The sequence below is a fragment of the Myotis lucifugus genome, unplaced genomic scaffold (assembly GCF_000147115.1).
Source record: "Myotis lucifugus unplaced genomic scaffold, Myoluc2.0 scaffold_1064, whole genome shotgun sequence".
Lineage (NCBI taxonomy): Eukaryota > Metazoa > Chordata > Mammalia > Chiroptera > Vespertilionidae > Myotis > Myotis lucifugus.
In genome coordinates this window covers 73,448-90,361 of record NW_005872112.1, presented here as the reverse complement: position 1 = coordinate 90,361, position 16,914 = coordinate 73,448, and the positions used below count along the sequence as shown (strand labels likewise).

The following is a 16,914-nucleotide window of genomic DNA, read 5'->3' as shown; positions in this document are numbered from 1 at the left end:
ACCATTTTTTGTTTCGAGTCTAATTCCGAGAAAGACGTTCGGGTGCGTGCAGGCCTGCCGGCAATAACCAGGCAACTAAGGCGTCTCAAGCACGAAACGACTCTGCTTAAGAGATTGTTAAGCGCCCACACTGCTCTCCTCAACACATTATAAAAAATTTTAAAATAATGAAGCATAAGGTATGTGTCATGCCAGAGCCTTAAAATGGACATTCTTTGAAAGTTCTTTTCGGGATGGTTTCACCCACAAGATTTTTCCTTTTCAGACAGGAGGTGGCAAATCGAAAGGTCCACAATGATATAGAATCAAGTGTCGTCTCCCTCTCCGCAGTGCCCCACGGGGGATCGAGCCGGTCAACCGGGGCATGTGCCTGGACTGGAATCGAACCTGGACCGTTCAGTCCACAGGCTAATGCTCTATTCACTGAGCTAAACCAGCTGGATGAAGAGCTTCTTATCATCAGACTAGAGGCCCGGGGGCATGGAATTTCATCCACAGGGTGGGGGTCCAGCCGGCCCCAGCCCCAATTGGGGCAGATCCGGGCTGGGCCTGTAAAGAGGAGGAGATGGCAGGAGGTTGGCCAGCTGTCCCACCCTGATCAGGGTGATCAGGGCCAGGCGGGCTGGGGGAGAGGGGCCAAGAGCAATTGGCTGGGGCACCCACCCCAAATTGGGGTGGGGGGTTCCAATTGGGGGTGGAGCCAGCAGTGGGGAGGGGCTGTGGGCAGTGGGCCAGCTTGCCCCAACCCCAAATGGGGTGGTGGGGCCGATTGGGGGTCAGCGGCCAGGGGAAGGGCCGTGGGAGGTTGGCCAGCCATCCGCACCCCCAATTGGTGTGCGGGAGCCAATTCGGGGGCAGAGCTGGTTGGGGGGAGGGGCTCTGGGCAGATCAGGGTAGTGGGGGCTGATCAGGGGTGGGGCTGGCCATAGGGAGGGGCTGTGGGCTGGCCTGCCCCACCCCTGAATTGGGTGGGGGGGGGTCAATAGGGGGCCAGCAGCCTGTGGGAGGGGCCATGGTTGGTTGGCCGGCTGGCCCTGCCCCTGATTAGAGTGGGGGGGGGGGGGCTGATCAGGGTGGAGCTGACTGGGAGGTGGGGCTGCGGGCCGATCAGGGTGGAGGGGCTGATCTGGGGTGGGGCCTGGCAGGAGGAGGAGCGAAAGGAGGTTGGCTGGCTGGCCCTGCCCCATATTGGGGTGGGAGAGGCCGATTAGGGGAGGGACTGGCTGGGTGGGTGGGGCTGTGGGATTGGGGGTAGGGCCGACAAAGGGGAGGGGCCGCAGGAGGTTGGCTGGCCGGCCCCATCCCCTGATTAGGCTGGTTTGCTGGCCACAGTGGGTATCATAGCGGCCAGTCATTCCTGTCGTTACGGTGTTCTGGTCGCTGGCTTTTTATATATATAGACTAGAGGCCCGGTGCACAAAAATTTGTGCACTGGGGGGGTGGAGGGGGGTCCCCCAGCCCGGCCTGTGCCCTCTTACAGTCTGGGACCCCTTGGGAGATAACGACCTGCTGGCTTAGGCCTGCTCCCGGGTGGCAGAGGGCAGGCCCAATCCCTAGGTGCAGCCCCTGGTCAGGCTCAGAGCAGGGCCGATTGGGGAGTTGGGGCGCCGCCCCCTGTCATGCACAGAGCAGGGCGGATACAGAGGTTGCGATGCCACCCTCAGTCACGCTCAGGGTAGGGCCAATTGGGGGGTTGGGGCACCGCCCCCTATCACACTCAAGGCAGGGTCGATGGGAGGTTGCGGCGCCACCCCCTGTCACGCACAGAGCAGGGCCAATCAGGGGGTTGGGGCGCTGCCCCCTGTCACTCACAGAGCAGGACCGATCAGGGGGTTGGGGCGCTGCACCCTGTCACGCACAGAGCAGGGCCAATCAGGGGGTTGGGGTGCTGCCCCCTGTCACTCACAGAGCAGGGCCCATCAGGGGGGTTGGGGCTCTGCCCCCTGTCACTCACAGAGCAGGGCCCATCAGGGGGGTTGGGGCTCCGTACCCTGTCAAACACAGAGCAGGGTCGATCAGGGGGTTGGGGAGCTCCCCCCTGTCATGAACAGAGCATGGCCCATCAGGGGGTTGGGGAGCTCCCTCCTGTCATGCACAGAGCAGGGCCGATCAGGGGGTTGAGGAGCTCCCCCCTGTCACTCACAGAGTAGGGCCGATAGGGGAGTTGGGGCACCGCCCCCTGTCACACACAGAGCAGGGTGGATCAGGAGGTTGGGGCGCTGCACCCTGTCACACTCAGGGCAGGGCCAATGGGGAGGTTATGGCCCTACCCTGTCACACACAGAGCAGGGCCCGTGGGGGGCGGAGGGGTTGGGGCGCCGCACCCTGTCACACAAAGCCGCAGGGCGATCAGGGGATTGGGGAGCTCCCCCCTATCAGGCACAGAGCAGGGCTGATCAGGGGTTTGGGGCGCCTTCCCCCTGTCATGAACAGAGCAGGGCGGATAGGGAGGTTGTGGTCCTGCCCCCTGTCACACACAGAGCCCGCAGGGCGATCAGGGGGTTTGGGCGCTGCCCCCTGTCACACTGATCCCGGTGCCGGGAGCCTCGCTGCTCCGCTGATCCCAGTGCTGGGAGGCATATTACCCCTTTACTATATAGGATAGAGGCCTGGTGCACGGGTGGGGGCCAGCTGGTTTTCCCTGAAGGGTGTCCTGGATTAGGGTGGGGGTTCCCACTGGGGTGCCTGGCCAGTCTGGGTGAGGGGCTGAGGGCCGTTTTCTGGCTGGCGGGTGACTGAAGCTCCCAACCGCTCCTTTTTTTCTTTTCTTTTTTTTTATTCTGGGCCAGCTTTAGCTCTGAGGCCTCGCTGCTGAAAACATTGATACAATGTTGCGATCAGGCTGGCTGAAGCCCGGCTGACTGAAAGCAGGTTTCTAGGGTTTTGTTTAGCTTCTATATTTGCAACATAGTTGCTTAGAGTTGCAGCTGAGAGGCCGGCAAGTTAGGCGGGGAACGTTGGAGTCCGCAGTCACTGGAGCAAGCAAGCCTCCCTGTTTGCTTCAGTGCAGGGCTGCCGGCCGCCATCTTGGCTGACAGTTAATTTGCATAAGGATATGCTGATTAGCCAATGGGAAGGGTAGCGGTCGTACACTAGTTAGCATGTTTCTCTTTTATTTGTGTAGATACCAATACATCCTGTCAACCCACAGGATTCTCTTTTCTCTTGCTTGGCTTGAGTAGGCTCAGTGCCTTCTACTTCTTTAAGCATATTCACTGTAGATGTTTGCCCTCGCTGGTCAACCAATAGTGATTATAGTTTTTCATAGCACATAAACTATAATCCCACAAAGGCATGTTAATCTGCAGTAGGCAAAATTTGTGAATTTTCTCTATTAGTAACTGACAACTTAAACTGACTGTAAATCCAAACTAATTAATAAAATGTGTTTTATATCTATATCAAAATTATGAATTATTCTAGGTAACTCTTCCTGTCCAATCACTTCATTAATCAATATATATTTATATAATATAAAATTTAAAACAGGAATAGAAAAAGGGGGACATCTCTAATACTCTCATCAATAAAGATTTTTTAAAAAGAAGAAAACAGTTACATACACTTTTGTCTATACTGTAATCGCTCCATCATGCACATGTATATTTTTCCTAATTAAATATAGCTAAATATTCTTAAAGTATAGCTCTAGTTTTCTGATACAATGTGAAATTTTCCTGAAATTTCTGTAAAACTTTATTTATAAGAATAGAAAGAGTAAAGTAAATCAATATATTGAATTCAATAAATAGTATTGTTAACTGGGAAAGCAATTCTATACTAGAACAAGTAACTACCCTTTAAAGAGCTAGAGAATGATAAAATGAACTATAAACTTTGTGTACCATCATTACAACATTTAACTTAATATTTTAAAGTTAATCAAGAGATATTTAAAATCTTGAAGATTAAGACTAGAATTTCAAAAGTCAATTACTATGTTTGAAAAATGTAATTCCTATTAGATGCTCTTCTATTGAATTGAACATTAAATAATAGATTTTATTGTGCAAAAGTCAAAGAAGAATGCAGACATTGAGGCAAAGCAGAATGATTTATTGTGCCACCAATTGTATTTTAATGAAATAAAACAAACAACACTGAATATGTATTTTCTAACTCTACATGAGAATAACTGTGTAAAATAAGAAATTAACTACAAAAATGTTATATCATTTAAATAAACTTCCCACAGATAATCACATATGAATGTTTATACTATAGGGTGGAGGCTTTTTTTAAAGTATGCTGTCATATTAATATGCTAAATCCCCAAAAAGGTTCTCCTCCTTTTTTAAAATAATATAACAGCCTATACATTTTCTGATTATATGCACAGGGAAATGTGGCATAACAAAATTGAGAATAGATTTGTTAAGGAGAACTAAATATAATTTTATCAATGAAAAATACTACATGCATACTGAGCACCCACAGTATTATGAGTCATTTTAACAGCAGAGCAATTTACAGGGTTTAAGATGACTATAGTTGGATGAATTTTTCCAAGTAAAAAAATCTGACTCACAAACAGTGTTAAAAACATCTTCCAACACTTTGATTTAATTACAATAACCTAATTAAAAAAAAAAAACTCCAAGAAATAAAGAATTCTGCTAGTGAAAACAACACTAAAATAGTTATACATATACAGTGGGGCCTTGACTTGCGAGTGTCCCGACTAACGAGTTTTTTGAGATATGAGCCGTCTCTCGGCTGATTTTTTGCTTTGAGTTGCGAGCTAAAATTCGGGTTACAAGCCAGCTTCAGATACCCCACCGCTAGTTGGCGCAGCGAACATCACAGTGAACGCCACAACATCAGCCCAGCATCACGTGTCTCACTCATTCACTTTTTGATTTGACATACGAGTAATTTGAGTTACGAGCTCCGTCACGGAACTAATTAAACTCGTAAGTCAAGGCCCCACTGTACTGATGCACGAATCCATGCATCAGTAGCTCTCTGCGGGGCTTGGCTGCTCCGCGCCAAGAGGCCCAGAGGCCCATCCGCAGCCGGGCACGGGAAGTTTGCCTCCTCGCCAGGTGACAACCCAAGTGTTCCCCCCCTCCACAGCCCCATCGCTGGCCGCTCGGTGCCTGCTGCCGAGAGGCCCTCTGCAACCGGGGTGGAACGCTTGCCTCATTGCCACAGCGATGAAGCAAGCATTCCGCCAGGCCCCTCATGCTGCCCACTCTCAGCGGCCGCCCCCCCAGGACTGGGCGACTCCACTGGAGGCTGAGAGGACTGGGCACCGCCATCTTTGTGATGGAGTGATGGTTAATTTGCATAGTACCCTTTTATTAGATAGTATTTCTGATATTTTAGCAGTGAGTTTTGGTACCTTCTCAAATCTTGAAAAGGTACATACTACTTTGAATTTATTTAGTTCACACACATCACATTTTTTAAAATGTTGCCAGGAGTATAGATGAATAAAGTTATATGCCAAAAAGTTGTATTCTACACAGAATATATTTTCATTTTTTAGCCACTTATTTTATTCAACACTGTTTTTTAAATAATTTATATTAACATAAAAATGTAAAATTATGAACTTGGAAACAACTCTATAAACTTCCCTCTTTGTATTTCTAAGGAGAAGTGAAGAACATAGGAGAATTTAGAAAAAGTGATTACATCACTTCTAACCATTAAGTGATATCTATTTAGAAGGAATTGTTTCAGTTGTTTATATAACAACAACAACAACAACAAAAAGATGTTTAGAATAATTTATAATCATCTTAGGACACAAAATATCTTTTTACATTTTGGTTAAGAATTATCAAATTATCCCTCAGTCCATGTATGTGACAATGCCCTTTCCGAGATGTTTATTCAGTAATCTAAGAAAACATCCCATCTCCTATTTTGTATTGTTTCTAGCTAAATAATAATTCTGTGCAGGTTATAAGGTCTGTAGTTAAAAATAAAATAAAAAGATGAATAGCACTGGTTACTAAATAATTACATTGTGTTCTATTGAAAAACAACAACACACAATGTGGAAGACAAGAATTCACAAGTCTGTGTTTAAATAAGCATTTTAGGGCTAAGCCTCTATCATTCAAAATATTGATGTTACAGAAAACATCCATAATCACACTGCATGGAAAATTTATCTTGCATATCCTTTCATTCCTTTAACATTTTCATATGTTTGAACTATTTCAGTCTCATAAGTTTGGGGTCCAATTCCCATTTATCAAATTGAAAAGAGTAGCAATTTTATTTTGGGAAATGAATAGGGAAAAAATGGGACAAGAAACTTGGTTACTACATAGATGATCTCATATAGTTTGATACAGATGTTACTTTCCTCTGAAGTCTAATAAAAAAAAGACCTCTGAAATATATTCAAGCAGGGTCTTTTTTAAACTTAGAGACAAGTGAACAATCATACTTGCACCTGAACATACACATACCCCTATATCTGTCTTTCTGAATATTTCTCTCTCTAGACTCAATTCTTTTGAGAAAAAAAAAGGAAAGAAAAAAGAATAGAGCTTTAGAAAATTATATTGCATTGTTTGATCATACTTCACATTGAATTCATCTCTCCTTTAAAATGCTTAGGACTAACTTCGAAAAACTAAATCCCCCATGGAATACGTAAAATAGTAACAAAATCTTCATCATCTACTACTCCTATACTTAGACCTTCATAGTAATCTTCAAATTCACCATATGAGACTTCATCAGACTTGCTGCAGGCTTCTTTTAATGTTTCCAGGAAAGATAGTTTGATTTCTTCCTCTGTGGAATGGCCTGCAAAATAGTATTGATGATGTAACAATCTCCATAAAAGTACAGGAAAATGACCGTTGATGGTAAAGAAATACTTAATCGCCTTGTAAAACCTTTTCATCAATTTGAAATCTTATGGCAAACTACCCTGTAATTTATTTAAACATTTTCTTGCATGAACTAGAATTTAATGGTAATGACTTTAACACACATTGGAGGTATCTTTTAAACTTCTGATAAGGTGCATCCTATATCTATAGGCAAAACAGCAGCTACAACTGTTGCATTCTTGTATTTCTTAATGTTTTAAAGGACTCTGCTTAATGCTCATTAAGGAATCATTTCAAATCATTTCAAAGATTTACATGCTGTTAACACAGTGATGTCATGTGTAAAAGGCATGTCCCATTCAGGCATTAGTTATTTTGTGAATCAGTTACTCATGACTGCAGCTAGAAAAGCATTGCTCAAACACAAGATTCAAAGGCCATTGGAAATGTTTGTGGAAGACCTTACACTTGATTAAATCATTATATTTTAATCTCTGACATTAAGTAGGCTATTTCCATGGGGTTATATTAAATAAGATTGACTTTATCCTATAAGAAGATGCTATTGAGAATCATATATGTTTAAAAAATTGTAATTCTTTAGTTTATTATTTAAAGAGAGAACATAAAATATCTGATTTATCCTTCTGAAAATTCATTTGATTTTTTTAATTCAGAAAGAGAACAATAAGCTATTTAAATAAGTAACTTTGATCATATTATGGTCAGAGAGGGAGATTGATCTCAGCTTAAATACCATTTTCTTGGGGAGCTTCCACTGGTCACCCAATGCAGGTGCTCCATCAGAGCACTCTGCTCATTAACTTGCCACCCCTTCACTCCTACCCTCCTGGCACTGATCTACTCTCAGGATCTGAGAGTACAGCAGGAAAAAAGACATTCATTAATTTTTTAATAAGAAAAAGGATTAAGAGATTAAAGGAAGCTATAGATGGTCAGATAATACACAAAGAAAATAAACAGAAGCCCATATGTAAAGGCAGAAAAGGGTTAGAAAAATCTCTGTGGCTCTATAAATCATTTTATTTTTTAAAATTTATTGTTTTATTTAAGGATAGTTGGTATAAATCATTTTAAGTCTCCTTTAAAATAACAAACTTAAATAAGAATGCTGCCTTAATTGTTTGTCTAATAGGACAGGCAAAATTATGGTCAGAGTTGGATCTTTTTCAAGTACTAGAGGTTCTATAATGGACTTAGATAACAGTTTATTCACACTAAAAGAATAAAATCTGCTTTGAATAGCAAAATGCTTAATGTCTTTTAAAAACATGTATAAGAAATAAAGAACAGTGATTATTTTTTAAAAAACAGGTTGAATATACAAGGACTGAATAATTGTGCCATACAGAGATGGTAATATAAAACAATATAGTAAATTTGTGATTGAATGTTAGTCAAGGATAATCAAGATCTAATGTATATAAAAACATATACATGTTGGCAGAAGAGATTTCTCTCTTTGTTTACCATTCATATTTTTAACAGATAAGTTTTCACACTATTTTTTTTCTAAGAAAAACATTTTTATTTAAATTTGTTTCAAATATTGAAGCACTGTATGCCTCTGTTGTATCCCCACCCAGGAAATACCCACCTTCTATTGTTTGTAACCTTTCTTTTGCATCCTCTTAATATTTTAATAAACAGCATCAGATTTCTAATACTAGTGCATAAAAAACACTTGATAAATTCCATTTCTATTAAAGCTGAAAATACTTTTTAAAATAAATGATTTAAACTAAAAAGAAAATATTTTCTGTAATTAAATGGTCTGATCTAAAAGCCTTAATTTGAAATTAAATTATAAACAATATACATCCTAAAAATGGGCATGTGAATAAATTATAATTTGTAATGATAGATTTAACAAAAATTTTGTTTTTTTAAAACAGTAACAGATTTTCTTCTTTTTAAGGTTGTTTGGTTTGCTAGCTTATCTCCTTCAATGTGAATGTAAAAACAAGGTATCTAATTACTTAAACTAACAAAGGTTTATCCAACAACAAAACAAAACCTTCACCAAGAATTCACCAACACATAAAATAAAATAAAAAGACTAGAGCTACTTAAGCAGTTTAATTAAGATTATTAGAGGGGAGAAGACAAAGAGAAAAACACATGGTGTTGAAAGCACCTAATTTTGAAAAAGGCAAACTATCTTGTTCTTATCTTTAGTATGACAATTTAAAGGAAAAAAAGCAGGGAATGGCATGGTTTTTAAGGGAAAAACATATATACTACATATAACTAAATAATATTAGAAATTCTCTTTCAGCAACTGTAGTTCATTTAGTCATTGATAAGCAAATTAAGTTATTTTGACCTGAAATATATTATTAAAAATTGGAAAGCCAGTGGTGATTATTCGCTTTAATCTTCATACAAATTCTCTTGGTTTTTTTTCACTTCACAATTAAAAGTAATAAATAAACTATTTGAAAGGGTTAATAACAGAAATAAATCAAAGTAATTACAGTGTATCTTTTTAATATTAAAAAAGGAAAATTCTAGAATAATAGCCTTCTATAGTATTTATCAGTACATAATCAAAATTATAAATTAGAGATTATGCATTAAATATAAATTACATACAAAAATGTGTTTAATCTCCCCAGGGAAATGCAAATTTAAAAAATATAGACTATTAGATTGGCAAAAATCTGAGGTAAAATAAAATCTCCAATTAATGGCAGTATAATTTGGTATAGCTGTCTTACAAAGCATTTTGCAAGTATCAATTAAAACTTGTAATGTTGATATTCTAGGTCTTGATATTACCCCAAGAAAATAGGCCAAATAAACAAACTCATTAGTTTGTTGGTTGCACATAATAGGTAGAAATTAAAAGTCTTCCAAGAGAAGACTAGCCAGGTAGATAAGTTTTCACACTATTTTTTGCTAAGAAATAGGTAACCTGCACTCAATTATAATATATTGACTTTTTAAAAGAATAACATGCAGCAGATAAAAATAAGATAGCTCAACATGGATTAACTTAGAAATAGCTCTAAAACATATCCTATATAATAAAAGCTTAATATGCTAAGTGTCTGGTCGTCTGGTCAGCCATTCAATCAATCAAAGCATAATGTGCTAATGATATGCTAAGGCCACTCAACTGCTCGCTATGACATGCACTAACAACCAGGGGGCAGACACTCCGACTGGCAGGTTAGCTTGCTTCTGGGGTCCAGCCGATTGGGACTGAGCGAGATGGGCCAGACATGCCCTGGAGCCCTCCAGCAGCCCCTACCCAGCTGGCCAACTTCCCGAGTCCATCCCCGGCCTGATTGTGCACCAGTGGGGTCCCTCGGCCTAGCCTGTGCCCTCTCGCAATCCAGGCTGAGGGACCTCCTAACTCCCAGTGCATGAATTTATGCACTGGGCCTCTAATTGTTGAATAAGATAGCAAACTACACAGCAATGTGTTTAGTGAACCATTCATGAAAAAATTTCAAAAATTATTAGATACTTATAGTACATATAAACTATGAAACTCTATAATGTAAGGACTGGAATATATGTACATATAAGAAGCCCAGTGCATGCATTAGTGCACAGGTGTGGTCCCTTGGCCTGGCCAGCTGGCAGGAGGTACTGGGGGAGGTTGGCCCTGGCAGCAAGCTAACCAACGGCTGATTCCATAAGGATTTGGGCTCCTTCCTCCCTCCTGCCTGGGTCCGTGGTGCGGGTGAACCAGATTCAGTGCTGTCAGGGCCCTAGCAGCAAGGTCTGAGTCAGTTCGCTTCATAGCTACCGGCCTGTTGTTCTGGTCATTCTGGTCGTTTGGTCGTAACAATCGCTTAGGCTTTAAAGATTAAATAATAGCAATTGCTATCTCTTTAAAGGAAAATGCAATGTAAAGTGGCCAAATGCTTTCTATATAATAAAAATTCACTTATAAATCAATTATGTATTTATAAGTGAATTTTTATTATATAAAGTCAGAAGAAATATAGTAGGGTAATGAGTCTCTAGAATTACTTTGAGATGTTCTCTATATCTTCAAATTTTCATTATATCTTCATTATATGTGTAGCTCTACCCTTAGAGAAAGACATTCCCTCATTCTGCCTTAAATCTTCAAGTATAAGCACATTCAGTGAAACTAATTCAGAGAATTTGCACATGTAATTATCTATTCTCTATATCTATTCTGTTATTTTTAACTCAAATTCCTCACTAGCTGAATAGAAAATGAAAGTTCAATCTTGATTATAAACATCGAAGAAAAAATAAGTAGACAATAGACCTGAGAATTTTTAAATGAAGGTCAAAGAGCTCTCACTTTTCTAGTTTAAAACATAATGATTTATTCCTCCCCTAATGGCCTCAGGTCTACATTATATACTAATATTACTTGAAGATATTACTTTCATTAACTAACATTTTAGAAATCTAATGGATTTTACCTCATAATAATTACCTGAAATTACTTGAGGGTGCTTCTTTGCACAGTAACATTTTCTTATGTCTATGATAGGCACACTGCCAGTTTTGTTGAAATCTAGTTTCATAAAAGCCTAAATAATAAGAGAAATGTTATTTTTTTCTATGAAATCATTAGACACGCAAACCTCATTTATTATTCTGCAGTAGTTATTTATAAGCTTTAAACAAGACAATTTAAAAATACTAAACTGGTATATGCAGGAAGCATCATGAATGCAAGAAAGAAAGGCATTGGAGCAAGATATAAGGTGCCAACTGATGATTGTTGGCACCATTTCACTGTCAACAGGAATCCCCAATTTGGGGTACAGTGAAAAAGGAAACTTTATCCAGTTCAAACAGCTCAAGTGTGAAACAGCATGGCTGCAAGATGGTCTTCTGAGAGGTGGCCCTTGGGTGAGGCCCCTCTCACAAAGCTCTGCTCCTGTCCGGAGTGCCTGCTCTGCTCCGCTCTGAGCTCTGCTTCATTCTGACCTGAGGAGATATCTTCAGTGTTGCAGCTCCAGCTCGGGAAAACAGTCTTTGGTCTTCAACAGAAAGGGAAAGTGTACTCCAGTGATGGCGAACCTTTTGAGCTCGGCATGTCAGCATTTTGAAAAACCCTAACTTAACTCTGGTGCTGTGTCACATATAGAAATTTTTTGATATTTGCAATCATAGTAAAACAAAGACTTATATTTTTGATATTTATTCTATATATTTAAATGCCATTTAACAAAGAAAAATCAACCAAAAAAATGAGTTTGCGTGTCACCTCTGACACGCATGTCATAGGTTCGCCCTGAGCCAGAGGAAAGCTGACTTATAGAGAAGTCCCGGCCCCTGGACCTTAATTAGTCTATCCTCATGCAATAGAGAACTCCAAATCCTTGAAGTTTGGCTGGTCCAAAACACACTGCCCTGATTGGTCAGTGAGCTGATCTGATAGGTCAATAAAATGCTAATGAGGATATAGCTGCACAGTTCCAACTGAACAGGGAAGTCTCAGTCCTATTGGCTGAAACATTATTTCAGGAACTCCTCTATAAGGGCTGGCTCATACAGCAGGAACACGGTGCAGGTTTGTGTGAGGGCCCTGTTTAGACAGGGCTGTTAGGCTCTATTTATAAATTTGAGACCAGTTAGCCACCAGGAGCCCTTCTTGGTAGGTATCTTCTTTCTCGGGGTCGAGATAGGTAACCTGCACTCAAGTATTACCAGTAGTCACATAGCTAGTAGTTTATGGAGACAGCAGTGTTTATGGAATTAGTAATTTGTGAACCAAAATTTGATTCATATTTCATTTTCCTTTTATATTATTTTCCTAAAATATATGCATAAATTATTTAGATTTATCCTGGGAGAGTTCTGCGCATGGTCCACAAAGTTTCAATCGCACTGTACATGCTTGCCCGCACGTGGTATTTTGTGGAAGTGTGGAAGAGCCCCACTCAAGGGGCCACTGAGCCGCATGTGGCTCACCAGCTGCAGCTTGCCAACCACTGCACTAGGAGGTCACCGATTTGATTCGTGGTCAGGGCATATGCTCCGGTTGCAGGCTCAATCCCCACTAGGAGCCTTGCAGGAGGCAGCCAATCAATGTTTCTCTCTCATCAATGTTTCTATATCTCTCCCTCCCCTTCCTCTAACGCAGCGGTTCTCAACCTATGGGTCGAGACCCCTTTGGGGGTCAAACGACCCTTTCACAGGGGTTGCCTAAGACCATCGGAAAACACATATATAATTACATATTGTTTTTGTGATTAATCACTATGCTTTAATTATGTTCAATTTGTAACAAAGAAAATACATCCTGCATATCAGATATTTACATTACGATTCATAACAGTAGCAAAATTACAGTTATTAAGTAGCAACAAAAATAATTTTATGGTTGGGGGTCACCACAACATGAGACACTTTATTAAAGAGTTGCGGCATTAGGAAGGTTTAGAACCACTGCTCTAACTGAAATCAATAAAAACATATTTTTTAAAAGTAACTATTTAAAAGATTACTTAGTTACCTTTCGAACAAATGATTTTCTGTATTCATTCATTTCACCAATAATGGCACGTCTGAATTCTCCATAGTCAACCTTGCCATTGCCATTGTCATTCAGAATTAGCCATGAAGACTCAAAATCCTAGAAATAATACACAGAGACCAATGACTCTTACACCTTAAAGTTGTACATGACCATAAGATCATAGTGTTTTGTTACATCTTTTATATTCTTAAACAAGGTAGAGGACTTAAGAAAATCTCCCCCCCCTCCAAAAAAAAAATTATATCCAAATCCATTCAAAGGCACTCAGAAAGCTATTTAAAGAAACTCTGTGGTGAACAGTTCTGTAAATTTAATAATCATTTAGGAGTGACAATAAGAAACAAATTGTCATTTTAAATTCATTTTCTTTCCATACAAAAATAAAAGTGCTCATTGTTTACTTGGCTTTGGACATTTAATTATTTTTACATATTATATCTGTGACAATTAAAAAATCACTTCAGGTTCTGGAATGCATCCAATAGCAATAGAACCAGTAATTGTATTTCTCCTAGTCTTCAGGCTTGAAAGTATAAAGCATAATATTTGAATGATTCTAATATGATTCCACAATTTACAGCATAAGGTGTTATTCTGAGTAAATCTCTTATGCTAGTTTGTTCATTTTACCATTGCCACTTATTGCTTTGATAAATGCACTATTTAATAGAATATTCTATTTCCAGAGTTCCTAATAACAAAGAAATCACACCATGAGATTTTCTTAAATTCAGGTTTCAGTTGTTAGCTTTCAATGAGAATGTAAACAAAACATCTGCAAGGTGATTGACAAAAAATAGTGAAGCAGGATAGTAAGAAGTTAAGAAAATTGCTTGTGGGCCAGGGAAACTGAGACAGATAGCTGAACAAACTGGCCAAGCAATTTACAGCCAGGCACAGAAGGTCTCCAAGGGTAGGAAAGCCAGGTGCCTAGCAATGAGCAAAACTAGTGCTAGATCTCACCCCCAGGGTGGCCTTTCCTCCCCTGGTGTATGGCTGGGCATGTGATTTAGACCCTCTGACCTCTCCCTAGAAATAATGGTATTTCAGCTCCAGTCCCAGAAAAGCCACAAATCCAAGCAGGTGATGCCAGGACCAGCTGCGATGACTAACGACCCCCTGGCCCTGACCAATCAGTAGAGACCATGACTCTGAAAGGACACGCCTGGAAAAGCTGATGAATAATCTATTGAGATCTCCCCTAAATGCCCAGCCTTTAAAAAACCTCAAAACAAAAGGCCAGGAATACCCCCTCTCCTGGGAGCATGCCCTCACCTTTGCTTCCCCCCCTTCTTCCCTCTCAGAGGTGCATCTCCTGAATTCGAAGGGTCCCGAGGAGACTTGCAACCAGGGGAGCAATGGGCAGCAGCACCAGCTCATCCAGGGCTAACCCCTGAGCCTGTCTCCAAGGCCCTTTCCTCCGACTCTCCAGTGAGCCCTGCCTAGTCTCCCGCTGCTGCTTCTATCCTAGGCTCTTCCTTGGTTCACTGCCCCCAGCTGTAGTAAGCGTACTCTCAAAATCACCTGGACTTGTGTTGTAAACTCTTTCCTGCACGGAGCGAAGAACCCACACGCTATCTGCTGGCCCTGAGGCAGACTCGCTCAGGCCAGGTCCCCTTTCCAGTAATAACAGGTCCTCCAAAAATATTCTCTTCTACTTCCTCCTAATTTTTCAAATAAAACTTTAGTAGGAAAAACTAAATCTCAGCAACCCATACATTTTTTTGTCTGCCTTAATGACCTATACATGATACAGACTTTAAGGGTCTGTAAAATGGGCTTTTAAGTGTGAACTCATAACTAATATGGATAGGAAAAAATGAATTTGCTAACCCAACTCATGGAATACTAGATTTAAAAGACAATGCTTGAGGCTTAAAATGAATAATTTTCAAAACTTGAATAAGTTACCAAAAGTGGCAACAAATTTATATAACCCCCTTCTTTTTTCAAGATATGGTACAGAATGAAAAATGATAATTAGTTGAAGAAAACTGAGGTTTATTCAATGATAGGATCTCTATAGAAATTAAGCTATTTACGGTGCATACCAATTTCTTTTCTAGGTGATTCATATATATATTTACTTATTTGTGCAAAGATGGCTGCACAAAGATATGTATTGCAACATTTATTATCTATACTAATAAAAGCATAATATGCTAATTAGACTGGACATCCTTCCGGACAACCTTCCGAACTAAGCCGGGGCTGTGAGAGCCGAGCCCCTTGCATGAATTTTGTGCATCGAGCCTCTAGTAATAATTATAAACTGGAAATAACCAATAGAAAAGTGGTTAGTAAAGCAAGTTTAAAAAGAAAAGGTTATTTTCTATATGTTAAGTTATTCTAATATTAAGATTTTTTAACTTTATTTTTATCTTACAGTATTACAGATGTCCCCCCTGTGCCCACTTCCACCACAACCCCTTCCCTCTGCCATCTCCACACTGTTGTCTGTGCCTATGGGTAATGCATATATGTCCTTTGCCTAATCCCTTCACCTTCATTCACCCAGTACCCACCTCCCCCTGCCCACCTCCCCCTGAGAGCTGTCAGTCTGTTCTATATGTTCATGCTTCTGTTTATATTCTTATTTGATAGCCACTTAATTTGCATGGCCAATCTCCATGTGGTGGTGAACGACGGGACGGGGAGGAAATGTTTAAAATATAAGAGAAAAAGGGGAAGTTTACTCATATTCTCATAAAATTTTCTCTCTCTGTTAGATGCCTTGTATAATTTTTTGTTTTTATTCCTGAATCTAATCATAAAAATTTAACAAATCAACCAAAAAGGGAACTATTGTGATGATGCAGAAAGAGTACTAGACTGCCTATCCAGTGTGGCTCAGTGGTTGAACTTTGACCTATGAACCAGGAAGGAGGTCATGGTTCAATTCCCGGTCAGGGCACATACCCAGTTTAGGGGCTTGATCCTCAGTGGGGGCATGTAGGAGGCAGCCGATCAATGATTATCTCTCTTCATTGATGTTCTCTATCCCTCTATCTCTCTCCCTTCTTCTCTGAAGTAAAATATATATACACATATATAAAGAAAGAGTACTAGACTCGACTGAATTATCTGGGTTCCAGTTTTATCTCTGTTATTTATTACCTATGTAATCATGGATAAAGACACCAAGGTTGCCCTGGTTGGTTGTGCAGTGGTTAGAGTGTCATCTCATGCACCCAAGGGTCTCGGGTTCGATTCCTGGTCAAGGCGTGCACCTGGGTTGTGAGTTCACTCCCTGCCCCCTGTTGGGACTCCTGCCCCTGGTTGGGCTCGCATACAGGAGGCAACCAGTCCATGGTCGAGATCTCTCTCTCTCTCTCTCTCTCCCCTCTCTAATATCACTAAAATTAAATAAAGAAATAGAACAGGAAATAAGAAGTGCCCTGGCCTCTGCCCTAATGGGGTTTACTTTCCATTTGCAGGCACCGCCAGACAATACTTAAAAAGTAGCATAAAGAAAAGAAAATGGGGAAATGGTAGAGAGAAGACCAGGGATCCAGGGACCAGATGGGTGCTCCTATAGACAGAAGTGCCAGGGCCGTACTCTCCGTAGAGAAAACTGTGGCCTGAATGATGAGAAAATCCAGCATGCAA

General features: G+C 40.7%; 1 protein-coding gene across 1 annotated transcript in view; it reads right to left on the bottom strand.

The window, feature by feature from the left end:
* Positions 1–6,595: 6,595 nt before the first annotated feature.
* The window catches only part of CAPS2 (calcyphosine 2), a 47,601-nt gene continuing 37,282 nt past the window's right edge, over positions 6,596–16,914 (bottom strand). The window contains exons 14-16 of the mRNA XM_023747935.1: positions 13,282–13,401; positions 11,251–11,347; positions 6,596–6,771 (exon numbers count right to left, since the gene is read on the bottom strand). Coding sequence (XP_023603703.1) covers positions 6,596–6,771; positions 11,251–11,347; positions 13,282–13,401 — 393 coding nt within the window. The remainder of the gene's footprint in view (positions 6,772–11,250; positions 11,348–13,281; positions 13,402–16,914) is intronic.